The sequence below is a fragment of the Arachis hypogaea genome, chromosome 6 (genome assembly GCF_003086295.3).
Source record: "Arachis hypogaea cultivar Tifrunner chromosome 6, arahy.Tifrunner.gnm2.J5K5, whole genome shotgun sequence".
Taxonomy (NCBI): Eukaryota; Viridiplantae; Streptophyta; class Magnoliopsida; order Fabales; family Fabaceae; genus Arachis; species Arachis hypogaea.
Window position 1 is genome coordinate 10,971,074 of NC_092041.1, and position 25,426 is coordinate 10,996,499.

At 34.7% G+C, this 25,426-nt stretch overlaps 5 protein-coding genes and 1 non-coding gene across 6 annotated transcripts; 1 reads left to right on the plus strand and 5 right to left on the minus strand.

The window, feature by feature from the left end:
* Positions 1-3,749: 3,749 nt before the first annotated feature.
* Positions 3,750-3,823, minus strand: TRNAN-GUU (transfer RNA asparagine (anticodon GUU)). Its single transcript has one exon. It is a non-coding gene; the product is annotated as a tRNA-Asn (tRNA).
* A 74-nt stretch (positions 3,824-3,897) lies between these two features.
* Positions 3,898-8,996, plus strand: LOC112695985 (glycosyltransferase-like At2g41451). The gene is made up of 11 exons (XM_025748537.3): positions 3,898-4,484; positions 4,755-4,904; positions 5,079-5,131; positions 5,927-6,035; positions 6,137-6,271; positions 6,371-6,415; positions 6,629-6,816; positions 7,245-7,386; positions 7,932-7,978; positions 8,060-8,147; positions 8,269-8,996. Exons 1-11 carry the CDS (start codon positions 4,110-4,112, stop codon positions 8,554-8,556), a joined length of 1,620 nt encoding a protein of 539 aa, XP_025604322.1. The 5' UTR covers positions 3,898-4,109; the 3' UTR covers positions 8,557-8,996.
* A 361-nt stretch (positions 8,997-9,357) lies between these two features.
* On the minus strand, positions 9,358-12,499 carry LOC112695984 (U4/U6 small nuclear ribonucleoprotein PRP4-like protein). The gene is made up of 6 exons (XM_025748536.2): positions 12,247-12,499; positions 11,164-12,127; positions 10,618-11,071; positions 10,340-10,537; positions 10,147-10,228; positions 9,358-9,658 (listed from the first exon to the last, which is right to left on the minus strand). Exons 2-6 carry the CDS (start codon positions 12,093-12,095, stop codon positions 9,567-9,569), a joined length of 1,758 nt encoding a protein of 585 aa, XP_025604321.1. The 5' UTR covers positions 12,096-12,127; positions 12,247-12,499; the 3' UTR covers positions 9,358-9,566.
* A 4,207-nt stretch (positions 12,500-16,706) lies between these two features.
* Positions 16,707-18,135, minus strand: LOC112698091 (uncharacterized). The gene is made up of 2 exons (XM_025751498.3): positions 17,175-18,135; positions 16,707-17,015 (listed from the first exon to the last, which is right to left on the minus strand). Exons 1-2 carry the CDS (start codon positions 17,545-17,547, stop codon positions 16,858-16,860), a joined length of 531 nt encoding a protein of 176 aa, XP_025607283.1. The 5' UTR covers positions 17,548-18,135; the 3' UTR covers positions 16,707-16,857.
* On the minus strand, positions 17,593-19,095 carry LOC140173592 (serine/threonine-protein phosphatase 7 long form homolog). Its single transcript, XM_072198078.1, has 4 exons — positions 18,410-19,095; positions 18,245-18,335; positions 17,990-18,126; positions 17,593-17,839 (listed from the first exon to the last, which is right to left on the minus strand). The coding sequence occupies exons 1-4, from the start codon at positions 19,093-19,095 to the stop codon at positions 17,593-17,595; spliced, it is 1,161 nt and encodes a 386-aa protein (XP_072054179.1).
* A 1,171-nt stretch (positions 19,096-20,266) lies between these two features.
* Positions 20,267-23,628, minus strand: LOC112695987 (uncharacterized). The gene is made up of 2 exons (XM_025748538.2): positions 23,196-23,628; positions 20,267-21,511 (listed from the first exon to the last, which is right to left on the minus strand). Exons 1-2 carry the CDS (start codon positions 23,287-23,289, stop codon positions 20,709-20,711), a joined length of 897 nt encoding a protein of 298 aa, XP_025604323.1. The 5' UTR covers positions 23,290-23,628; the 3' UTR covers positions 20,267-20,708.
* Between the last annotated feature and the right edge of the window lie 1,798 nt (positions 23,629-25,426).

The window sequence follows — 25,426 nt, forward strand, 5'->3', positions numbered from 1 at the left end:
CTGTGATGACTGCGTCAAGCAAATCGGACGGTTCGATGGGTGGGAGAGTAATCGGACAGTCCGATTACAGTAATTAGAGGGTTCGATTTGTGTATCTTGAATTTTTTAAATCTTTTAAACACAAATCGGAGGGTCCGATTTGTGTACGCTGAATTTTTTCAACTTTTTAAACACAAATTGGAGGATCTGATTTGTGTATTCTGAATTTTTTTCAATTTTTTAAACACAGATTGAATAGTCCAATTTGTGTACTCCTACAATTTTAAAAAACATAAAAATTACCATATTAAAATATATCACTCATTTTATTTTCATACCAAAATTTTTTAGCATTTTTTTTAAATGAGAGCTGACATCTCAGTCAGAGTTATTGTCTCTGAAAATTGTGATTGAGATTTGATACTTCATTCTCAGGAGGTCCATACTCCGCATAACATGCAAAAAAGTAGTTTTTATGAAGAAAAAATAAAAAAATCTTTAATATAAGTGACATAAATATTTTCATGGGTTTTTTTTTTTTCATATCTATATACGAAAGTCCCATGAGACTTCCTTAGATATTATTCGCAAACAGAAAATCCATCAAAATACAACGATTTACTAGGACACCAATAATAAAAAAAAAGTTTAATTGGGACAAATAAATAAAAATGTTTTCTAATCATTTTATCAATGTAAATTACTCATATATATATATATATATATATATATATATATAATTTCACCCGAACAATATCAACTGAATCCTATAACTTACAAGCACTTGATAATTCGTTATTATTCTATGTAAAAACTAATTAATTATATATACTATAATTTAGACTAGTAATAAAATATTTAATTTTTGAATTGGTCGAAAAATCAGTTCAATAATTTATTTAAACACAAGCGTAAAACTTCAAGTTTTGATTTATGTATGAAAAAGTATAAAAAATAACTGATTATAAAGAATGTGAATAATAATAATAAAATAAAGGTATGATAAAATAATAAAAAAAAGGTATGATATTATACATTTTTGTCACCAACCAAAAACAAAAAATAAAATAGAAAAAGTAAAATACTTCTACTATTACCTGATGTGGTCCACACGATGTTAAATGTGGCGAAAAGTCGTAGGCTAATCATTTTTATATTTTCTTCATATGCTACGCATTACAATTTAAAGAGTATTTTTCCACAGCTATATGGTAAGATGTGCATTAAATTTTGAACTAGTAAATTCAGTATGTGTTGAAATCTTGCAAATCTAGATTCAATTCCCTATAAAGGAATTTTTGTCCCAATCAATATATATATATATATATATATATATATATATATATATATATATATATATATATGCTAACTTTACATCCTTTGATGGGTATTATTCAATTCAATTTCTTAGTCATATGGTTCAGTGACCATTCTACATAGGTGACATGTGTATGATAAAGAGCAATAATAGTACTTTGCCCCATAAAATTTAAAATTATTAGTAATAAAAAATCGCATAATGCATGCTTCATGTGATGATGATATATGATGCCTATGCCTTTGAGGACAAAACATTTGTGACAACAAAAGCTTTTGGCTTCTTCTTTGAATTGTAATTATTTAATTTATTTATCTTTGGCAATTAGTGTTCAATTGCAGGCTGAACCCCTTCTTTTTTTTTTAAAGATGATTTCAAGAATATGATCTCGAATTGGTTTTATGAAAAATGCTTCTAGAAGACACTAATTAAAAATACTAAAAATAATATTTCATGAAAGGAATAATTCTGCTAATATATATATAATAACTTGTTAAAATGTTCAATTCTTATTCTGATTGGGTTAATGATTGGTCAATTTTTTTCTTGCTTTAGTATTTACAATTAAGATAGAATAATACTATTCATTCTTTGAAGTAGTTGTAAAATATATATAAATATTGAGAAAAATAATAAATTATTTTTGGTAATACATAAAAATATGTTAGTAGTAAAAAATTATTTTTAAATATGTAATATATGTCGTTAATATTTATTTATTTATTATAATTGAAGTGATTATATATCATATAAAAATTAATATGTAGGTTAACTAATTTTGTAATATGTTCTTTTGGAGGGAAAAATACTGTAGTAATTATATATCTTTACCATAAGTGTAAATTGTTTTGGAGCTAATTAAATCCCATACTTTCTAGTCAAAAAAAAAAAAATCCCATACTTTCTTTGCAATAATTCTGGTAATAACCTTTTAGGCAAGTAACAAGAAATTTTAGTTTTACTTTTTCTCCATTATCACCCTTTTGCAAAAAGTGTGTTTTAGCATTTAGATTTTCAACACATCATTTCTTGATCCGCCATCACTTTAATTTGTTCTAGAAAATTCAGTTAAAAGTCATTGTTATGTGTTGAATTATAGTGTGTGTTAGTTCCTCTTTTTATCATTGTCATTAATTTAATTGTATACGTGATTTTATTTGTTAACGTGTTTTCCCACCTTTTAGTGAAAAAAAGGGCTCAACAAAAGGGTCTTGGTACCGTGGCTTAATTTGGTTTATATCTTAATGACGACAAGGCCATAAATTATTCCTTTTGAATATGAGTTGTTTAACCTTTTTCAAAATTGTTTTTCATTTTTTTTAAAAATAAAAAACATTATTTTTACGTAATATTTACGAAAAATCATGATAAATATAATTATATATATATAATTCAATTGGTTGGAATCCCAAATTTATTTAATAGTAAATGATAATATATATCCCATACATAATATGAGATGTTAATAATATCTAATATAAAAAGGAAATAAAAAAATATTAGGTATGCAAATTATTTTTTTACCCTTCATCACATATATACATAAGAATATTTACTTTGTGCTGTTTTAAGATTTGAATCTATTAACATTTATTATTGACTTATAATCTCGTTATTTTAATCCTAATTTAGTTAGAAGGGCATGCTGATTTAGATATTAATTAAAGGGAAGGGATGAAGATAAGTATTGTGATAATGACCCTTTAACTCTAGCTTAGCTTGATTGTCTGCCATCTTTTTATATTTTAATCTTAATTTGTTGAGTTATATATGTTGATGTGTAACTCATTCGAACAAGGAGAAGGGTTCTTTCAAAAATTGTTATTATCAACTGTTTTAGAACTTTATAGAATAATAGAATATCACCAATTTTACATGATTTTCTCGTTAATTATTTCTTATCTCTGGAACACTAATAATCTTCTTATATAAAGCTCCTTAAAAGGCGATTTAAATTGAACAACCCTCAATTTGTTTTGCAAGTTATGCTTCAATACATTAGAAATATGACAATTTTTTAAATGTTTTGTACGTGAACACCCAAAGTTTTGCATACAATTCTAACCCATATATCATTGCACACCTTTGAATTTCATTATATAGCTCTAAACTAATTAATTGTTACCCCTTAAATTGTATTCATGATTTCAAAATTAATTATGTTAAGTATATATTAAAATTAACTATTAAAATTAATTATCGATATAAAATATATATTAAAATATAAAATATATATTAAAAATAAATTTTAAAATATAACTAATTTTAATATAAAAATAGTATTTTTATTTTAGAAATTGGATGCGCTCTCATTTTTGAATTAATCACCAAATTTAGTACTTAGCAATGCAAATGTAGGCGGCATCTATATAGGAAATTAAAGTTTATTCAAATTGTATAGTCTATATGCGAATAAAAATCCATTGCCACTTGACCAAAAATCTTTTATTTACGCTAGAAGGAGGGCTTGAACCTCCGACCTTGTGGTTAACAGCCACACGCTCTAACCAACTGAGCTATTCCAGCTTGATGAAGATATATTTCAAAGAAAATATTTATAATGTAATAAATAAATAAAGAGAATGAAGAAGTAGTAAATTGAATAATGGATGAACTGAAAAACCAACGACAAAACGGCTCCCACAGTCTCATTCTCTTCTCTCTTTCAGTTTCCTTCTTCCTTCGCTTTCTCTCTCAACACAAGAAGCTCAATTCTATTCATAATATATATACATAACCTTACACCAAACAACAACCACCACATTTCACATTACATGCACCCAACAACAACACCTTCTTCTTCTTCTTCTTCATGGCGGGTCTCTACTCTTCTTCGCACAGACCCACCTATTCTTCTTCGTCTTCGGCTTCTTCATCTTCGTCTTCGAGGCTTCTCCTCTTGCTCACGGTGCTGCCACTCACGTTAGCTTCCTTCGCCTTCGTTCTCCAATGGCGCGGCGGAGTCACCGACCCTCTCTCCCGCTGGTCCCCCGATCAGCCTGACTTCCCCGGTATGTCGTCCGACGCCGACGGAGGAGCCAACTCCCATCCCGCCGGAACCTCCCACCTCCAAAGCGCCAGCTCCGACTGCGCCACCATCCTCCTTGGCCACTCCTCCAATAACCACCCTTCCTTTCCGTACTTCCGCGACTGGAAGCTCGATTACTCCTCCGATCTCAGGCCCAAGGTTTTGTTCTCAATTCGAGATCCAATTCCATCGTCGTTTTGCTTTGCTCTCTTCTGCGTTTTAGTCTCAATTGTGATCGTTGCTTTCGGTTGACCCTTGCTTTGGATCTATCTGCATAAACCCCTTTTGGAAGATTGAATTTTGAAATTTCCGTCTCATCAATTTATGATTTTATTATTATATTTTTTTAATCTGCTTGATTGATTCATCAGTGAAGTTTAAATTTTTTCGTTAAAGAAAAGCTCTTTTTTTTTTCCCTTGGTGTGGCAGATATGCATAACAACGAGTACTTCAGCTGGTTTGGAACAGACTCTGCCATGGATCTTCTATCACAAGGTCATTGGAGTTTCCTCTTTCCTCCTTTTCGTGGAAGGGAAGGCTGCATCACCTAATGTATCTAGAGTCCTCGAAAGCATTCCTGTGCGTTCAAGCAATCTCTATCTTGCATTTTAAATTGTTATTATTAACTTTTTTAATTCAATTAGTACTGTTGTATCAGTAATCAATTTGTTTTTATGATTTTAGTTATGGCTATTTTAATTTATGCTTTGAACCTTTTTGATGCTCAAATGAAACGTCTTTTTCTTGTTTCAGGGGGTTAAAGTTATATATAGAACTAGAGAGTTAGAAGAACAGCAAACTAAAAGGTATGCGTGTTCTACTTTGGAAACTTTTTTTTTTTTTAATTTTTGGTGTAATCAATTTTCTTTCTTTCTTATTAAATGGCCTTTTCCCCTTTGGTGGAGCCACTGACTGTTTAACAATCATCATGATTGAAACAAAACGTAAAGAACAAGAAGTTTTGAGCATTATTGACCAATTGGCCATGTAGACTTAATGCTAGCGTTTTTTTTACTGGGTTTAACGTTTAACATGTTTTGTGGATCTGGCTTGGCTTATTATTCTTATTCTCTGTAGATTTGTCCCCACAGATTTGTGGCAGAGACATTTTAGTTTGCAAATATTCTAGTATGTTTTATCTAGTCATGATAAATGTAAAGGTTTGGTAGTTTCTACTGGAAAATTGAAAGATTGAAGCTTTCAATGCATTAAAAAATTTAAAAGCTTCAATCATAGGTAATGTTAACAAGTGCCATAAGCCAAATAGTAATATTTGTGAGCCAAACCCTAAAAGTAATAGTAATATTACTGGATTGTTATTGTGAGCTAGTGGTTACTTGTCCTAAATGCAAAATGTTCCAATCTATTGTCGCCCCACAACAAAGGAAGCCAAATACAACCGCCAGACTACTCTCTTTATTATGGAATGCTAAATTGTGATATAAACTGCCCATTTAAGATGATGTTATCAGTTTCTTCCTTAGTGTGGATTCTTTAGATTCCGATGTTCTTAATGTTTATGCACACAGGATTCTGCTTTTTAAATAATGTGCCAAATCTTTTGTAATCCCTGTGTTAATAAGTATTTTGTTACCTACCAGTCGAATATGGAATGAGACTTGGTTGGCTAGCTTCTTCTACAAACCATGCAACTATGAGTTGTTTGTGAAGCAATCTTTGAACATGGAAATGGCTATTGTCATGGCAAGGGTATGGTTTGTTTTCCTTGTGCTGAATTATTATCTCTATATAAGTATATATGATATTAATTCCTTGAAGGTCTTACCTTTTTATGATGCTGTTATATTCAGGAGTCTGGAATGGATTGGATCATTCATCTGGACACTGATGAGCTAGTATATCCAGCAGGAATACAGGAGTACTCTTTAAGACAGTTGCTATCTGATGTTCCTGGAAATGTTGATATGGTTATTTTTCCAAATTATGTGAGTGCATGTGTTTTATTTAAGATTCTGAAATTACTATCATTCGACTTAATTAGATGATCACACTGTGTTCGTTTGCTGGAATAATGTTTCATTCAGGAGAGCAGTGTTGAGCGAGATGATATCAAGGAGCCTTTTAGCGAGGTATATACATAGATAGCTTTTGTAAGGTTTTGAACATATAATTGAATCTGTTTCTGAATCCAGGCACTTGGCACATATTTAACATGTAAATATAAATCCAATCCAGATTTTACTTTGTAGCCCTTCTGTTGCTGGTTCATTTTGTTCCAACTTACTCTGTCCCAAATGGAAACAAGTAATATTTGACATATTTAACTTATAATGTTTTCATAGGTTTCAATGTTCAAGAAGAACTATGACCACCTTCCAAAGGATGTATATTTTGGAAATTACAAAGAAGCAACTCGTGGCAATCCAAACTATTTTCTTACTTATGGAAACGGGAAAGCTGCTGCTAGGGTTCAGGATCATCTCCGTCCAAATGGTGCTCACAGATGGCACAACTATATGAAGACACCTAAGTATGTTGATTCTGCTTATTTCATTGAATGCATTTCTATGAAAATTTGCAACATTCTTTTATAGTCAAGGGGACATATAGTTGCATGTTTGTAGTTTGTAGTTTGGAGTTTAATTATATGCCAAGTTGTCTTGTTCGAAGATTAAAAATAAAAAAATAAAAAATCATGTGTTTGCTGATCTCATATTGAACAAGTCACATTTGCTTCTTCAAGCTTAGTGCAAACTGTTGGTCTCATATTGGCTGGTCTTGACAATCTTACAGTATTTTATGCTACTTTGGTGAGCCTCGGTTATTAGTCAGCATTGACTTTTTCTGATTAAATTGACATAGCGATAAAAGATTACCCCCAAATTCTAATATTCTAATAGCGGTTTCGAACTTTCTGAACATAATTTGCACTGATCCAGATGTCATATATGTTCACAGTGAGATCAAGTTGGATGAAGCAGCTGTTCTGCATTACACATACCCCAAATTTTCCGATTTGACCTCAAGACGTGATCGGTGTGGCTGCAAGCCAACTAAAGAAGATGTTAAAAGATGCTTCATGTTGGATTTTGACAGAGCTGTGAGTTCTTTTTCATGCTTGCTTAGCTTCTGGTTCTGGTTTGAAGTATTACTAGTTTTTATCCGAACTTTGGAGTGAGTTATGAGTACCAGATTATCTTTAATTACTACATTCTTTTTTTTTCCCCATTTTCCTGTTGATCAGGGTGATCGCTGCATTCTTATATTGCAAGATTTTGTACATCTATTGGCGTAATGACATAGTATAGTATTTATGTCTTGCACACAGGTTTCCTGGTTAAATCGTAACAAAAGTTGTCTTTTCTTTTAGTTTGCTTTAATTATGTGCATGGTTGGGTGACACACTGTCATTTTTCCCCCCGTCAAATCATATAGTCGTCTATTTTAATAGTTATTCTATGAAATCGGTACAACAGCACATCTTTTCTTTTTCCCTCCTTTGATGACTAAACTCCATGACATGATGTGAATGGTGTCTCTAGTTTTCTTTTATTCCTTCTTGGTTGGATAGGTGAAGTTCTGGATTTTCTTCACGTGCATGGGTACTTATTTTGTTTTGATGAATGCATTTAATGTCTGATGTAGGCATTCATAATTGCTTCAACTGCAACCGAAGAGGAGATGCTTCAGTGGTAAGTTTCCCGAGCAGATTCAACTTTGCTTCAAATTCCCAATTTATTTGCATTTTAAAAAGGGATTTTCATTTGATATAGGTATCGCGAACGCGTTGTGTGGACAGACAAAACACTAAACCTGAAGCTTTTGAGGAAGGGCATCCTGACTCGCATTTACTCTCCCATGGTATGGTCACTTGCCTGACATCCATGTTGTGGTTTCTCTCCAACCAATTTTATATATTCATCATCTGCATAGTATCTGAGTAAACAGTCTGAACTTTCTCCCAAAATAATTATCTTCTCAGGTTATCATTCAGAGTTTGAGGGAATCCGGAGTTTTTCGTTCTGTGATCGCGAAAGCAGCCGAAACAACACTATCAAAGGACAACTTTTTAAAATCTGTTGATAGTAACAACTCAACTAGGAATGGCAGATCAGAAAACATTTTTTCTAGAAAATTCGATGCAAATGGAGTATCCCAATCAACTGCAAGAAGAATTTTGGAAGTCATAGATGATGGCTTAACCCCTTCGGCAGTACCGCCATTATCTCCACCCAGACTTGATCACTCTAACCCCATTACATCTTCATAGTTTTTTTCAAAAAAAAAAAAATTTCCTGACTCCTTACCATTGTCAGAACTTTTAAGGAGGATTTATACTTGAATTGTGGCTATTAAGGTGAGCCATTCAGTTTTTTTGGATTCTTGGAAATTTTTTCCGATCATTTATCCAAGCGCTAGTGTAAATTTCAGGTTTAGATTTTTAGGCATAGTATAGGAATCACACACAAATTTTGTTAGCAATATCTTCATGATTCTTTTCTTCCTTTTTCCCTTTTATTTTTTAGAGACTTGAATTGAGCCATATTGGCTGTGGTCTTGATGGAAAATAGTGGCTTGTTGAAACTCTTCCACACATTGGAAAACAATATTATACTGATCAATATTTTCTTCTCCCAGTTGGAGACTGAAATGATTGATGAAAGTGAGAAAAATTGTGAATGGTGGTATTGCCAATCATTTATAGTTCAATATGTTGTTGAAGAATTGATTTTATTGTTAATGTTGATGTAAAGGAAGGTGATAGTTTTACCTACGTGGAAAACAATATAGGTTTCTTTACATGGCAATTCTAATTTGGTTTCTTTACATGCAAGGATTATAACATATTGGAGAATGGAGATTAAGATAATCATCAGTGTTTCTGGAAAGATTGATAGTTACATTCACCCAAAGTACATAGAAAATCACCTACAAAACAATGCCTTGGATTCATAGGTAGCAACAAGGTTGTCATTGTGAATCTAACGTTTAGGACACAGACAATATTATCTTGTGGTATGCATCAGAGTCATAATCTCTACTGATTCAAGCAACCAAGAAAACAAGGAAATCAAGAACGATTATGATATAAGTCTAGTCATTCAATTTGTCCATTAGGCAGGGAACTTTGTTACATGATACAACAAGAAAAATGATATCTTCAATTTATATATCTCACCAAAAAACCATCCTATAGAAGCAAGTTACACTTTTGTTTATAACGGCAGCTATAGTTGTGATTCTCATCACCAATACAGAAAGTGTATCCCATCAAATAGCCTAATCAACATCCATAGTTTGTTCACTACTCATATTGGTGGACCACAATTTTATGGTACGATCATGTGAGACAGTAGCAATATAACTGCCATCTGCAACCAACAAACAGGACAAGACAGAGTCAGTGTAGGGGAAAATAAGATTCTGTGAGATGTATATTGACAAACAAAAAGGTTATGGTGTATCTTGTAAATTTCTATACAAGAATATCCGTATGCAAAATAAAAGATAAAATGAGCATCATAGTTTCTACTTCCTATGCCTGGGTGATCTTATAATCTTAAAATGAGCATTTTCAGGGTTCCATTGCATTTTCTGTGTCTTGGTTTGCATTCCCCAACAAAATTACAGAACTCATTGTAACATTTTTTTCCGCTGCAAACTATTGGCTAAATTCAGTGGCACTTCAAAATGAGATCACTTTATTTGATTAATCATTTGGGATTCTATGATCAACAGATAAGAGCAGTAAAGCATGGTGCATGGATATACTCATAGAATAACAAATAAGCAACATGAGTGTGAAAATCAGAGCCATATATTATGGATGCAATTATTCCTTTCTAAGTAGAAATCATACCACCAAGAACATCCACAGAAGTAACTTTTGCTTCATGCCCAGATAGTGTCTTCACAGGCTTGAAATCACGGGCTGACCACACCTGATGTCAAAATATAAAATATAAATAATTAGAACCAGAAGAAAATGGACTGCTAAAAAATATTGAAATTCTCTCTTCGACAGATCGTTGCTGTTTCACACGAGTGCATACCTTAGCTGTCATGTCATATGAGGCAGTTACCAAAAAGTAACCTTCCTGCGGCTCAAACTTAACTTGTGATATCAAGTTGGAGTGAGCAGGGATGGTGTACATGGATTTCTTCTTTCTCAAATCCCAAATGCGACAAGTGTTGTCTTCACCGCCTGTGGCTAAATGATATCCATTAGGTGAAAAGCAAATGCCAAGAACCTGAGTACAGAAACATAATCATAGTCAATCTTTTGCAATTCGAGAGCATTAAAAGACTGTATAATCTTATAATGTCTCACCGGCTTGACATGACCTTCAAGTGCAAGAATGCTTCGCCCAGTTCGGAGATCCCAAACACGAGCCAAAGCATCCAGTCCACAAGATGCAGCTAACGATCCATCTTGATGAAAAGCTAAACCATATACACTCCTACTGTGGCCTTCTTGAAGAAGCAACTCCTCACCTGTTTCTACGTCCCATAATCTCCATGTCTTGTCAAAGCTAGCAGTGCCTAGGTACTTTCCTGATGGATGGAAAGCAATTCGTGCAAGACGGTCAATATGACCCTCGAATGTCTTCAATAAAGATCCCTGGTCATTCCAATATTTTGCGGTCCGATCAGCAGATGCAGTTGCTAAATGGTTGTGCACAGGAGAATAAGCAACATCAGTTGCACGCTCTGTGTGTCCCTTTAAGGTACAAGATTTGATGACTTTAGGCATGCTCCACAACTTGGCAGCTCCGGTTAGAGAACTGAAAAACCAAAACATTATCAGTTATATAATTTCACAAGGCAATCATGGGGAATGGGGAGTAAAGTTACACAATTTGTAACAAAGACACACCAAGTAGCAAGCGACTTTCCGTCTCGTGAGAAGGAGCAACCAGAAAGCGGTCGATCATCTCCGATTTCACTGAATTCAAGACTCAAATTAGCAGCCTGCTTTAATGCCCAATCCATCTCCGCATCCACATCTTCATCCGGATCATCTTTTCTTCTCCGGGCACGTTGAAGACGCAATGCTGCCCTAACCAAAGAATACTTAGCAATATCAATCCTAGCATCACGGAGAGACTTTGGCCCTTCGGTGTAAAAGGGATACTGTATCTCTTCCTCGTCCCCATCCTTCCCGGCAGTAGCCACAGTCTCTTCATCCTCATGAGCCTTCATCAGCTTCTCCAGCTGGCCATCGGCATCCAGCTTCGCCATAATCATCCTCAACCTGTCCCTCCTCTCCATCTCCCTCTCACCAAACAAAGTTATGGGCTCACCAAGCCGGCGAAGGCGAGCGCGCACAGCCATGTCATTGGTCGGAACAGCCAAAGCGGCAGCACGCCTCTTCATCATGAGCTCCTGCATTGCTTTCTCCTGCCTCTCCCTCACCAGCCTACTCTCCTCCGATATCTCATACTCCCCGGCACCCTGGTTAACCCTCCCACCGGCATCATCGTTGTCCGAATCAGAATCTTCCGAACCAACCCCGCCATTTTGCGCCACAGGTGGTCTAATAGGCGGCGGGCGAGGAGGGAGGGGCGCCAATGGACGCACCACAGGAGGGGCCGGAATTGGGGCTATGGGAGGCACAATAGAAGGGGGAGGAATGGTGGGAATTGGAGCCATAGGTGGCACAGGCGCAGAAAGGGGAATAACGGGTGGTGGAATAATGGGTTGAATTGGGTGTGGTGGAGTTGCAGCATTGACGGAAACATCAGAGGAAGGTCCTATGGCGGATTCAGAAGCAGTATTTGATGGAACATTTTCTTCATCCACTTCCATGATAAATAATTAGCTCACAAAAACACAAAACCCTGAAAAATTCATCACTTTAAGCTATTATTAATTCTTGCAGCAGTAGCTACTTATACACAATCTAGCTATCAGAAATTAAGAGAGAGAGAGAGAGAGAGAGAGAGAGAGAGAGAAGCACCTGCAAGCGAGGGTGGGAGCTGCGACTGCGAGAGAGGTGGTGTGATTGCCGGCGATGGTGCCCTTTCGTTCTGGCTGCCAGATTCTCTACTACTTTTGGATGTTAAACCCAAAATCTTTAATTTTATATAATTTCTTTTTATTTCGGTTTTAATTCTTTTTATATTAAATTTTCTATTTTTATTCGAAAATAAAGTAAAGAGAAAAATAATAAAAATAAATATCCTAACATAAATATTCATTAAAGTAAAAGTATAAAATGACACTAGGCTAAAGAGGCTTTTGTATGGAAAAAATGAATAAAAATGTATAATTTATTTTAAAAAATTAATAAACATAAAATGACACATTTTTTTAAATAGGCATCTAACTAATTATCAAAGAAAATTTTTATTCTTATTCCTATGTTTTCTCTCCACCATAACATGCACTAAACATTCTTGGTATCGCATATTCATATGTTTATTTGATTTAAAAATGTTTATTTCAAGGCTAAATAAACATTATGAATTTATATATAACAAAATGAGATATTGGGTTTTGTTGCATTAATATTCGGTGCATAAATAAAATTGAATGAAAATTAAAATTATAATTAAATTTGTAAAAATAATATATATTATACATAATATTTTTATTTTATTAATTTTCTTTTGCATAATGAAAAATACAATTCGCATAGTATTACTAACACTTATGTTAATGATTCATTTTGAGATGTTTATGACTTAGCCGGCCAGAAACATAAATGAAGAAGAAAGATTAATATAAAAATATTTCTAGACCTTCAACTTCAAGAAAATTTAAGTAATCCCTCTCTAGTTTGCCACAATGATAATAAAGCGGCTCAATTTTATGGATATGGAAGACTTGGGTGTGATTTGCCCAAATATGGATTTATAACGTATAAGACAAAGATGTGGGACAGCTTTTTCTGAGTCCAATGTAGAAGAATTTGGACCATGCGAATTTTTTGGTTATAAAATTTTGCTTCACAAATCGCATGGTCTGATTTGTAGTTGGAAAAATTTGAAATCTGAAACGTGGAATTCGAACCTTCTGTTTTGCTTGTTATTGGTAATTTTTTTACGTTATAGAGGATCAAATCGAACGGTATGATTTAGTTTTTTTTATATTTTTTTGAATCCGGTTAATCTAATTGAAGGGTCCGATTTTGTTTTAAGGACATATATAAAAGTGTGTAACTGGGGGAAGAGATCTAGTCGTGTATTCTTCTCCTTCTTCAATGGCTTCTTTTCCTGGTTTTTTCTTGCTGTGTTTCATGAAACCAAGAAATTTATTAGTCAAGTTCATGTTTTTTTTAAGTGACTGAGAGAAATGAGTGACAGAGTTCTATTAAAAATGTATTATTTTGGTCAGATTTTATTACAAACATATGAAGGAGTGAAATTTGTTTGTGAAAATCCATTAGATGTTGTTATTCCTTTCACAATCTCATTTGAAGAGCTCAAAGGCGTGATCTGTGAAAAGATTGACTCTAAGAGGGCAAGAAAAATATCTTGTATTCTGTACAGATATCCCATAATGGTGTTTGGTGGATTCTTCCAATTTCAAACCAAATATGTGACGGACGAAGCGAGCATGCAAGAGATGTTTTCGATGTATATTGAAAACCGGGGTCAGATCTCGTTCATCGAGTTATATGTTGAGTTTGAACAATCTAAGGCCGATCGGAATATTTTACGGGAAGATTACAATAGTAACAGTGAAGAAGAGTTCGAAAGCAACTACGAAGTTATTGGTCCAGACAGAAATGAAGATCAATGTGACGGAACTATGGCTCCAGATGTGACAGAGGTGGCAAATGCACTCGCAAACGAAGGGCCGTTTGAGGAGCCTTCATTCATGCAAGTTTTGGATTTGGAAGCCATGCATATAGTGGAGTTTCCGGAATATATGAGTGCAGGTACGTAATTCGTCATATTTATAAAAAAGATTAGAATTTTATGTTAATTTATCTTGATAGATGGAACAAATAGTTAAGTGAAGTGTGAAAATATACTCAATTGGTATTTGTTTTTGTGTATATGTTTATTTATTTAAGTTTAAGATAGTAATTTTTTTAGTTAGTTATTGATTTAGTTAAGAATAAATTAGCATTTATTAACCATTTTTTAATCATGCGTTGATGTCATAGTTGTCAGAACCGAACCGGTGATCGAAGGGTTTAGGTCACTGGGTCACTGGTTCAACTGCTGGGTTAGTGGTTGAACCAGTTGACCCGATCCTATGTAAATAAGAAATAAAAAAGTCAAAAGTTTAAAATTAAAATTCAAAATACATATGTTTACTAATATTTTTAAAATATCAAGTTATTTTAAACCAATATGGAACATGAACAATAAATATTTTATTATTTTTACTCTATCATGAATGTTTTTATTTTCTTTTTATATTAAAATAACTGTTATTTTTAAATTTTAATAATTTATTAATTAGTTTATATCTTTTATACTGTTATATACTACAAGTATTTATTAGAAAATAATATTAATAGATATGATATGATTATTAAAAAATAAGTGAGTTTGTAATTATTATTCGCACTAGTTCAATGCCTTGTACGGTTCATTTACCAGACCGAACCGGTTAGGATTCGGTTCACTGAGTTTGACGGTCGATCCGGTCGGTCCGATCCGATTTTTACATATGAGGCTGATGTTCTTATTTTGTTTAGAGTGATATAATAACATGATGTAAGGTTTGGATTTATATCATACTTGATGCAGTAAATATTGATTTACCTTTATTTTCGGTGTTTAAATATCTGTGTATTAAAATTCTTTTTTGTATGGTGGCTGTCCCGGCAGAAGTTCCTATTGTGCAGATGGTGAATTTGCCGTTGGTATGGAATTCAGTTCCAGGGAAGTTGTTATTAAAGCGATAAAAGAGTATACCATATGACGAAGCGTAGACTACCGGGTGTATGAGTCTGAGCCATTGACATTTTATGCCAAGTGTACACAGTATGGGTCAGGGTGTGATTGGCTTATCAGGGTTAGCATGATCAGCAAGAAGTACTGTTGGGTTATAAGGAGGTATAATGGTAGTCACACTTGTATCAGAGCCACCATTTCACAGGATCATTCGAAGCTGGATTCTATCACAATTGTAGAAGCAATAAAGTCGTTGGTTGAGGTTGACCCCTCCTTAAAGGTAAAATCAGTTATAGCAGAAGTGCAATCGAAGTTCAACTACACCGTTAGTTATCGGAAAGCATGGTTGGCTAAGCAAAGGGCAGTAGAAAAAATATTTGGAGGTTGGGAAGCATCGTACGAAGCGTTGCCTATATGGTTTAAGGCCATGTGTCATAAGGAGCCATCAGCTGTTGTCCATTTTGAGACTATGCCTGCATATCAAGGCGATGACTTGGTGGGTGATATTCGGATACTACATTGAGTATTTTGGAGTTATTACCCATGCATTAGGGCATTCAGACATTGTAAGCCAGTTGTCCAGGTGGATAGGACTCACTTGTGTGGAAAGTATAAGGATTGTCTACTAGTGCCAGTTTCACAGGATGGCAACAACAATATCGTCCCAATTGAGTTTGCTATTATGGAGGGAGAGACTTCTGATGCATGGCACCTTTTCTTTAATAACCTACGTCAACATGTTGTCACTCGGGATGGTGTGGGACTAATATCCGACCGACACAAATTCATCAATGCAGCTGTGGAACGCAGTAACGGAGCTTGGTCACCTCCATCAAAGTTACATACAAACCAACTTGTATCAGGAAACATTCAGTTTAGTTGCTTTGACCGGCAGAATGAGGTCTTTGAAGTGCGCGAGATGCCAAGTGGACTGGAGTTTGCAGTCGACCTACATTGCCTTCGATGTGACTGTGGTGAGTTCCAAGTAGATCGGATCCCTTGTTGACATGTGTTCGCATGTTGTGCCAACCAACGACTGGATTGGCAAGTGTATGTGCATGATATGTATAAGATGGACCAAGTTCGACGGGTGTACCGAGCTAGGTTTAGGCCACTGAGTAATCGTACTACATGGCCTGCTTACAACGAACCTCGGTTCGTACCGAATCCGTACTTGAAACGCGTCACCAAAGGTCTCTCCAGGATGACGCGCTTCTTGAATGAAATGGACACGCGAATGTTACGTCGTCCTAGGCGATGTAGGCTATGTTGGGCTAAAGGACACAGTCGTAGTAGATGTCATCAGTCAACTGGTGCAAATGCCGACAGAGATGTTTAGTAGATTCACAATCTAAGATGATATGATATATGTAGCATTATATAGTATGACATGAATTGTCTAATTAAGTTAACAAGATATGATATATGTAGCATTATATAATATGACATGAATTGTCATATTGAGTTAATATGACCTGATATATGTAGCATTATAACTTATGACAATCTAGTATAATAAGATATCTATAGCATTATATAATATGACATCAATTGTCCAAATGAGGTCATATGATATGATATTTGTAGCAATATATTAAGATTTATGAAACATTAATACATAGTCCACATCATTAATACATATTGTCCAAGACATACAAAGTAATCTAAACATAGTCCAGATCATTAATACATAAATAATGTTCATTGCACAATAACTACTTTTTTATTGCCCACTTTACATCCTTCACAAATTTCTTGCATTTTTTGGCGGCCTTTTTGAACACAGATGGAGTGTACCGATTAGCGCTATGACGTGACGGATCTACCCTCAGATTGTAACATTTGACTGTGTCATCCGAAGTGCGTGCCTGACCTGTATACAATTTAATTAAAACAATTAAATATAGTATATAAGGTAATCAAACCAACAGAGATACCACATATCATTTAGTCAAACCAAATAGAGATACCATTTATGAACATAAAATAAGTAACTAATCAAACATGTAAAGCAAAATACACAACATAATACCATCATTGTGGGCCTCATCCTCATCGAACTCCTCTATTTCATCCTCCTCGTCCTCGTCATCCGAGTCATCTACTAGATACTCATCGGTCTCTTGCTCGACTGTGTTAGCATTTTGTTCAATGAGTCCCATGAAAACACGGTTAGGATTTTGACTATTAAGAATTTCGCGTCCACTGTCACTCCTATTGGAGTCAACAGATACGAACCCTCCAGAAGCAACCGATGAGGTATGGCACAGATGCCTCGCGTCCAATGAATACCTACCTGCCATGAACTCAGGCTGATGGCCATATTGTGATTGTCCTGCATCTGCAGCCATGAACCCAAGCAACTGGCTAAAAGAACCTCCTTCTCCTGGTTCAAACTGTGACATATCCCAATATTGTTGATGTATTGATAATGACAGGGTGAACTGTGTCTAAGGTACATACTGGCTTGAGGACTGAGGTTGATCTTGTGGAAGCGGATTTGGAGGTGATGGTGGCGGCGACTGTGGCTCCTGCTCTTCATTGTCATCATCCATATCCTGATTACCCTCATCATTCTCTTGAACCACAAGATTCGACAAGTTCAAGCGGTCCCCAAATTTTGTTCGGTACCAGTACATATAAGTATCCAATGGATGATGTGAAGGCATGGGAAGCTCAGTAAGAATGTGGTTATACCTGTTTGTCTAATGCATCACCCAAAATGAATGACTTGGTGCCGTGGCCCAGTTAAGATTCTTAGGACCAGTCAGGACTTCTCCATGCGCTTTATCCAGATTCCGTTCCTGATGAGGTACTCTCTGAACAAAACCGAACTGTCGCCTATACCTATCGGTAGCATGCCACTCGATACATTCAAATGACACAAACGGTACTGTAGCGCTCCAGACAACCGACTGCATGTAGATTTCGGCAGAAATTATATTCGGATCCACGCGATTCACAGTATAAGCAACCCACACAAACTGAGAAAACTAAAGGAAACTCAAGATTACAACCCACATAGCAGTAACAATAACAATGCTTCATAAGATTTACCCAGACCCTAAACCCGAAACTAATACTTCTTTAATGAAAACACACCTGACCTTCCTGAAGTTCATCAAAGGCCTTCCTAAAGTGAGCTAGCGTCAAATATCTATATTGTCGGTCACTACGCTCCCAGTTACGCCACCTAATATGATATATTTAATTAGCTCAACTGAATTCTAAATATCAAGATACGGGTACATTGTAACATAATATTACCTGTTTGCTAGCGGAAAACTGCAGGATTCCTTAGGAAGCGGTGATAGATATGGCAGTCGGATCCAAGCCCAACTGAGCAGAAGTGTTAGTGGACCATCGATTTCCTTACAGTCAAAACGAGATGCCCTGCATAACGCCTTATAGAGGTGTGCTAGGCATGCCGATCCCCAACTGTACTGTCTAATACTACCAAAATCACGAAGCAAGGGTAGAAACTTCCAGTGCACACCTGCCCTAGATTTATCCCCAAACAAGATCGTCCCGATCAGCAACATAATGTGGCACTTCACATACCTCTGTATATTGTTTTCATCAGTCAAATGTAAATTTTCTTTTAGATCCCGCAGCCACGTCAATTTTATGCAGCTTCTTGCACAGTCCGACTTATGCAAACACTCCGCCTCCAAGACTTCGAAACTACTCATTGTCATCCCTGTGACTAGAAGACTGTCCGTCAGAAGACCAAGAATTAGAGCCACATCTTCAAAAGTCACGGCACATTCACCAATGGGAAGGTAAAATGTATGTGTGTTTGGGTGCCACCGTTCGATTAGAGCATTCACCAGTGCTTTCTGAGATTCGACTGCCCCAATCTGAGATGCATGATAAAAACCAGTAAATCGTAAATGCTCCTCCACTCTATCGTTGTACCGATCCAGAGGAATTGGGTGGTCACATGTCAACATTCTTAATTTCTACAAAAAAACATAATAAATTATTAGTCAACTCATTAACAATTACTAACTTACTACTAAAAGATAATAATTTTTTAACCACAGCAACTAAAACAATAAACTCCTACCAAAATTAAATAACTATCATTGTTACAAAATTTGCACAACTAACTCAACAAGAAACAAATTACTTGAAACCACACAATTATCATAAATTATTTTACTAAATCCTTATAAAACAAATAATTCTAACTTCTAAAATTAATTATTAATCCTTAAAATTATTCATAACTAACTACTAATAATAACAATAACTAATAAATAAATTCCTAATCAAAATTCTCAATAATATTACAACATCTAGAATAATATCTAATATTAATTAATTATTTACTATTATTTAAACATATTTTCCTCAATTATAAAAAATAATAATAATCAGTCTCATTATATGCCTAAATTCATTTTCTAACAAGAATGATAACAATTAACTTGCTAACAATGATAATTATAATTAAAAAAATTAAAATATTCTCAAAATAAACTAACGTGCTTTAAAAATAATACTACTAATCATTCAGTATTAACAATTTCTCACAACAACAATAACATTTAACTTCATTCATAACAATTATAGTTAATAATTTTAAAAGGATTTTAAAAAAATTAACGTTGTTTTCAATAATAATTATAATAAAAATATTAAAAAATTAAAAAATTATGTTCTTTATAAAAAATCCCTATCATTCTGTTTACAATTTAAAATTCAACAACTAACAAGAATAATAATAATTAATTTACTAACAATAATAATTATAGTTAAAAATTAGTAAAAAAAATTCAAAAAAAACTTATAAATGTTGAAAAATACTAATAATCATTCTATTTATATTCCTAAATTGCATTTCTAACAATAATCATAATAATTATATTTTTAAATTGCATTTCTGCGCGACACGTGTCCTCCCTGTCACAACACGGACCGTGCGTTTTGCCAAATGCAACTCGGACCATCCATTTAGTGGGACACAACTCATAGGGTCCGAGTTCTGATCCCACAACAAGGTGAAGCAGCTCTACTCCCCATATGCGAGTCCAACACCATCTTTGATTCCATATTCAAATTAAAAAGCATAATAAAGCTTTCTTCAGCTGACTAGAATCAGTCACATGAATCAAAGGATGAAAATTAACATTTCTGAGTGACATTTATTCAAGTTCATTTCTGAGTGCCAATGTGAATTGATCACACAGAACAAACTATGAGCAGCAGAGACAAACAAATAGAGGGGCCATAATATACCATCAAGATCACAAGAATGAACATATTATAGCTCCACTTTTATCTATATACATAAACCTCTAAATAGGGTAAGGGATAAATCTATAACTACAACCATGGATCCAACATAAAAGCTATCTAATAAATTGTATTGAAAGTTTGAAACAAATGCTGTCTCATCCTTCCTCTCATATCAATCTACTTTTACCATAAAAACCTGTTGTTTTATTATTATGTATTTTACAATGTTTTCTAGAGAACAAAACTTATGTATCTCCAAGCTACCTTCACAAAACTAGCAGTTTCATTAATATGCCTTTGAATATTTGATCCTTAGCTTCTCTTATGTCTTCACTTGCCATGCAGTAGCAGTAGGTACCTTATCCACATGAGCAAAACTTCCTCTTCTTCTTCCTCTGTTGTTTCCTCTTCCTCTACTCATATGATTACCATGATGATGTCCATTGGTTTTAGACCATGACATGTTCTCTCTCCTTCTATTGGACCCATCCCATGCACCCCAATTCGTATTCCCGCCAGTTCTTCCTTTTCCCATGTTGTGGAAGTCCATGCCGTAGGACTGCTCCTGGTTCCAACCCCAAGCATCATTCCCAGAATATTGCCATTCATATTCTTTCGCAGGTTCAGCTGGAGGAAAATAATTCTGTTCCCAAGAGTCTACTCCCTTGTTCTCTTGGAGGTCATAGCCCCAACCTTGGGCCACAACAGTGGAAAGCGGATCAGAAGGCTTTTCTTCTACGTCGACATCCCATCCGGTAGGGCAAATAGGCAGATCCTGGACCTGAGATTGGTTACCACTGCTAACTTCGTCTCGAGCGTCATCCTCGAACCTGGCTTTCTCCAAGTCCAGAAGAAGTTCAGGGTCCACGCTTGAGTTCCAATCGACATTGTCAATGTACATGTTGGGATCGGGCAAAGATATGTCACAAGGGAGGCCTTTGATCTCAGCCCAAAACCTACTTTTCGCATTGTCGAATGCCTCTTTGCCAGCAGAGTCGTCCCAGTTTACCACATTGCTGTGTAGATCCATATACTTTTTGCATTCTATTAGTTTTCCCCACGGCACTGAACCAACCGTAGTGCAAAACTTCTTTTCCCAGGCTGGCACCGTTGAATGCCAATTATCTGAGAAATAAGAAAGGACGAGGCAATTAGCTTGTAAGGACATATTACTGTCAATTCGCAATAAAAGAAAAATGAAAAAATGTCTTACAGTCCAAACAAATTTGAAAACACAGGAAATAATGTGAAGATTCAGGAGCAAGGACAATGCCTTGGAAGAACAAATGGATACAAAACACATTCACAAGAGATCAACATGAAAGATGAATATGAATACATAGCATACCCTAAATGGATCATAAGCCCTAAATAGATCAGAAGCAATAACGGTGGTCCACTAAAAATTGATTCAGTTATAACATTAGCATCTTTCAAAGTATTTTCCGTTGTATCAGTTTGCATCGCTCATACAAGATGCCTTCTCAAAATCAATCATTCTATAAGCAGAGATACTTCAAACAGATGTGTGAAAAGAACGGAAAACTTGCAAAACTTGAAGCAGAAACTAAGAAATGCTTAAGTACTTCCAAGATATACCAAGGCTGCATTACTTCATATGATTGTTTGATTCAACAAAAAACTATTCCAATTAGCAAGACCTACCAAGCTTCGGTACAAAAGCCAACCAACAACATTTTTCATAGAATACAAGTATAACAGATGAACCATTAAGTATCAATCATTGAATGGCGCAGGGAATCATCTCAAAAAGGCGCCTCTAAAAGATTTGATTAGTAGATACCTAGACAGCTTCTGTTCGAAAAACGACAGACTATGTTTCAAAGGTAGATCAAACAGGAAATTTAGTAATTCCTGCAATATTGCAACAACCTAAATTTTGCCCAAAAAGGCAAAAACAAGAGTCTTTGTGTTCAAAACACCAAAGAAGTAAAAAATTTCTATTTGAACGAAAGATACCCTAAAAACAAAAACATAGTTTAGTATAAGCTTCGCCAATTAAATGAGTTAGGGTTTTGTTTTCAAATTGTCACTAAAAGATTCAATTCATAGGTATCCAATTAAATGAGTTAGGGTTTTGTTTTCAAATTGTCACTAAAAGATTCAATTCATAGGTATCCACTTGGAATTGCGCAAGCACACACAGTCTGAGTTTCACCACATCCCGAATTCGCAGAACCTCATCTTCAAAAGAAAGCTTAACAAATCTATAAGCCTGTCGGTTTCAACAATTCAATGACATGAAATTGCAACCTAGCAACCTACAAATCAATCACATTCATAAACTCATCCCGCCCATAATACTCGAGTCACTCAGGTAGCTTAAAGCCTTTAATAACCAAGATCCTGAGCCTTATAGCACAGACAAAAAATGGCAGGGTTACACTATGGAACACACCATCTAAACCACAACTCAAACACATGGTGGACAAACAAACTCAACCATATATGTAATTGAAGTCAGTTCCAAGAAACCTATAACCATCAAAAATCAATCAATCATTCAAGAACAGGCATTAATAGTTAACAAGGGAATCCTATTCTCTGAAAACCAAAAGCCAAATTGAAGACTTTTCATCAAAGGTCGGTGATGTAATCATGTTGTGGTTCACAATTCTATCACCTCAGCCACTTCTTGAAACCAATCTAATAGATAATCCATGCAACAACCAAAGAATTAAAAAAATTAAATATATAACAACAATAATAATGAAGAAAGATCCCTTCAAGAAACCAAGAGAATAGTAATAATGATCAAAATTTTAAAAAATAAAAATCGGTAACTAACCGAAGGATGGCTTTCTTTTGGAGTTAAAATTTGAGGATCGCCAGCGACCCACTTGATGATGAGTCTCACCATGCTGTTTTCTCCAATTAGCCATGGCAAGGACCGAAATTGAGAAAGACCAAGGGAAGAATAACAAATAAATTTTCAATCTTTGGGCAAAAGGGTAGAAGAAGATGATGACGATGACAACACAGGAATCGCGGAAAATCCTACACACAAACAAGAAAGAAGAAAACGGTGTGTGTGTAGAGAGAGAAAGAGAGAGAATGAAATTGTAAATGGAAAAGAAGGCGTGAAGATGAACAACACAATACAACACAAAAGAGTGACCCCACAGAAAGGAAACGCTACTACGAGGTTTCTTGTAACTCTTTCTTGTGTTGCGTTGTTTTGATTTGTTTGAAGCACAGTGAGTGTTTAATTGCAGCCCAAGCTTCTTATTTATAGCACATGCTTTCCCCTTTTTACTTAACTCACTTTTATTGTCGTTAATGTAAAAATATTACTCCTATGCCTCTCAAAGTCCCAAAGTCAAATTTAGCGGTTTCATTTTTACATGTGAATACCAAGAAGGGAATTAGAATCCGTTTAGCCCAGATCATAATAGATTCAATGAGTTGTTAGTTTTTAGCCTATATAAATACATTTTTGTTAATATTATGGTGAAAATTCAGGTGCAGTCAACTTCACGTAAAGTTGATATCTGAGAGCCGTTAGATAAAAATTTAGTTAAATCAGTCAAATCATCTAACAGCTCTCAGATATCAACTTCACGTAAAGTCGACGCAAATTAATTTTATTATGGAGCCACAGTATGTGCTGCACCGCGTTATGGAGAGGAGGAGAGCTTTACATTCCTATGGTGTCGTGAAAATAGAAATCGGACTGAGGAACTTGTCACCAAATCGGATCGTACGAGAAGTGGTAACAACGCGGACTGTTTGAGTTGTGAAAGAGTGCTTCACGCGTCGCACGCCCATAGCTCTTAGGACGGTGCCCCTTTTAACTCCACAGGTCCCTTCCTATCCTCACTTTCCCCTTCCTTACTCACCCACCCATCGAGTTTCATGCCATTTTCTTCCCTAACCACTAAAAACTTAAAATATCATTCTTTATACATACTTGATTTCTAAATTATTTATTGGATGAATAAAATATTTACTTAAGTAATTTATATTTTTTTTGTTATTATTTAGTAAATAAAAAATATGGATTAAAACGTAGGAAAAATAAAATCAGTTATATGCTAAAACAAATTTATTAGGTCTGATACTCTGATCTAGTTGACATGTTACTCTAAGTTGGGGATCTTGATCACAACTCTACTCGTCACCTAGTAATTTCTCGGTTACCATTTTTTCTCTTAGATGTTATTCTTTGATTTAACATTAATTTGGATTGTGAATCTAATCTCTCGCAAAAATATTGGATGTGTTGAATTTTACTCTGAAAAAATATTTACTCCTCCACAACTCGGATTCAACGAGTTGCTCAACCTAAATAAAAAAATTCATAAACAATGAAATCGGACCATGCGATTACCTTAAAATAATATAAAAAAATTGATTATGTACAACTCGCAGGGTTCGATTTCCTTAATGTTATCTTCGTCTCTCCTCTCCATGCAAATCGGACCCTCCGATTTGCTCAAAGAAATCTGAAAAAGCAAATTATTGGGTCCGATTTCTTCTCACCAACTTTGATCAAAAAACCTGTCCCACTGATTGGTCTAGCTCTTTCTTATCCCATAACCCTGCGCAACACACACCTCTCTTCCATAACCAAAAAAATTAGTCTAAAGTCGACTGCACATGAGTTTTTATCTAATATTATATATATTTAAAGCATATAAATTGCAGATTCAACCCATTTAGACATTTAGTCCCTGAATTAAATGGTACAAATTAATTTTTTTTTAAATTACGGATTTAAGTATTACGAGTTAACTGAGTTGATGCACATACTATAACCTATATACCCAACTCTAGAAAAAATACTGGGACGAAAATTTTATAATTATTTGTATATAAAGTTATTTTTTATTATCGAACAATAAATTGTAAAATTTAATTTTAATATGTTATAAAAATTATTTTTATTTAAAAATATTATTTTTAAAAATTTTATTTTTTGTATAAATTATACTTTTAAAATATGGTTAAACAAATATTTTTTTAAAAAAATATTTTTAATCTTTTCCTTTAAATAAGTGTCATACGAAAATGATAAAT

Bases quoted from the DNA above. Each gene is read 5' to 3' on its own strand.
- LOC112695985 (XM_025748537.3), top strand. From the start codon at position 4,110: ATGGCGGGTCTCTACTCTTCTTCGCACAGACCCACCTATTCTTCTTCG. The intron at 5,132-5,926 runs GTATGCGTGTTC...GTTACCTACCAG, and splicing joins GAAGAACAGCAAACTAAAAG to TCGAATATGGAATGAGACTT. The intron at 6,416-6,628 runs GTATATACATAG...ATGTTTTCATAG, and splicing joins TCAAGGAGCCTTTTAGCGAG to GTTTCAATGTTCAAGAAGAA.
- LOC112695984 (XM_025748536.2), bottom strand. From the start codon at position 12,095: ATGGAAGTGGATGAAGAAAATGTTCCATCAAATACTGCTTCTGAATCC. The intron at 10,538-10,617 runs GTGAGACATTAT...TTCTGTACTCAG, and splicing joins TTGAAGGTCATGTCAAGCCG to GTTCTTGGCATTTGCTTTTC. The intron at 9,659-10,146 runs GTATGATTTCTA...TGTTGGTTGCAG, and splicing joins TTCTGTGGATGTTCTTGGTG to ATGGCAGTTATATTGCTACT.
- LOC112698091 (XM_025751498.3), bottom strand. From the start codon at position 17,547: ATGTCACAGTTTGAACCAGGAGAAGGAGGTTCTTTTAGCCAGTTGCTT. The intron at 17,016-17,174 runs GTATTATGTTGT...AATTGTATACAG, and splicing joins GGATGAGGCCCACAATGATG to GTCAGGCACGCACTTCGGAT.
- LOC140173592 (XM_072198078.1), bottom strand. From the start codon at position 19,095: ATGTTGACATGTGACCACCCAATTCCTCTGGATCGGTACAACGATAGA. The intron at 18,336-18,409 runs GTAATATTATGT...ATATCATATTAG, and splicing joins AGTTTTCCGCTAGCAAACAG to GTGGCGTAACTGGGAGCGTA. The intron at 18,127-18,244 runs GTGTGTTTTCAT...TAGTTTTCTCAG, and splicing joins ATGAACTTCAGGAAGGTCAG to TTTGTGTGGGTTGCTTATAC.
- LOC112695987 (XM_025748538.2), bottom strand. From the start codon at position 23,289: ATGGCTAATTGGAGAAAACAGCATGGTGAGACTCATCATCAAGTGGGT. The intron at 21,512-23,195 runs GTTAGTTACCGA...CTTATTTCTCAG, and splicing joins CAAAAGAAAGCCATCCTTCG to ATAATTGGCATTCAACGGTG.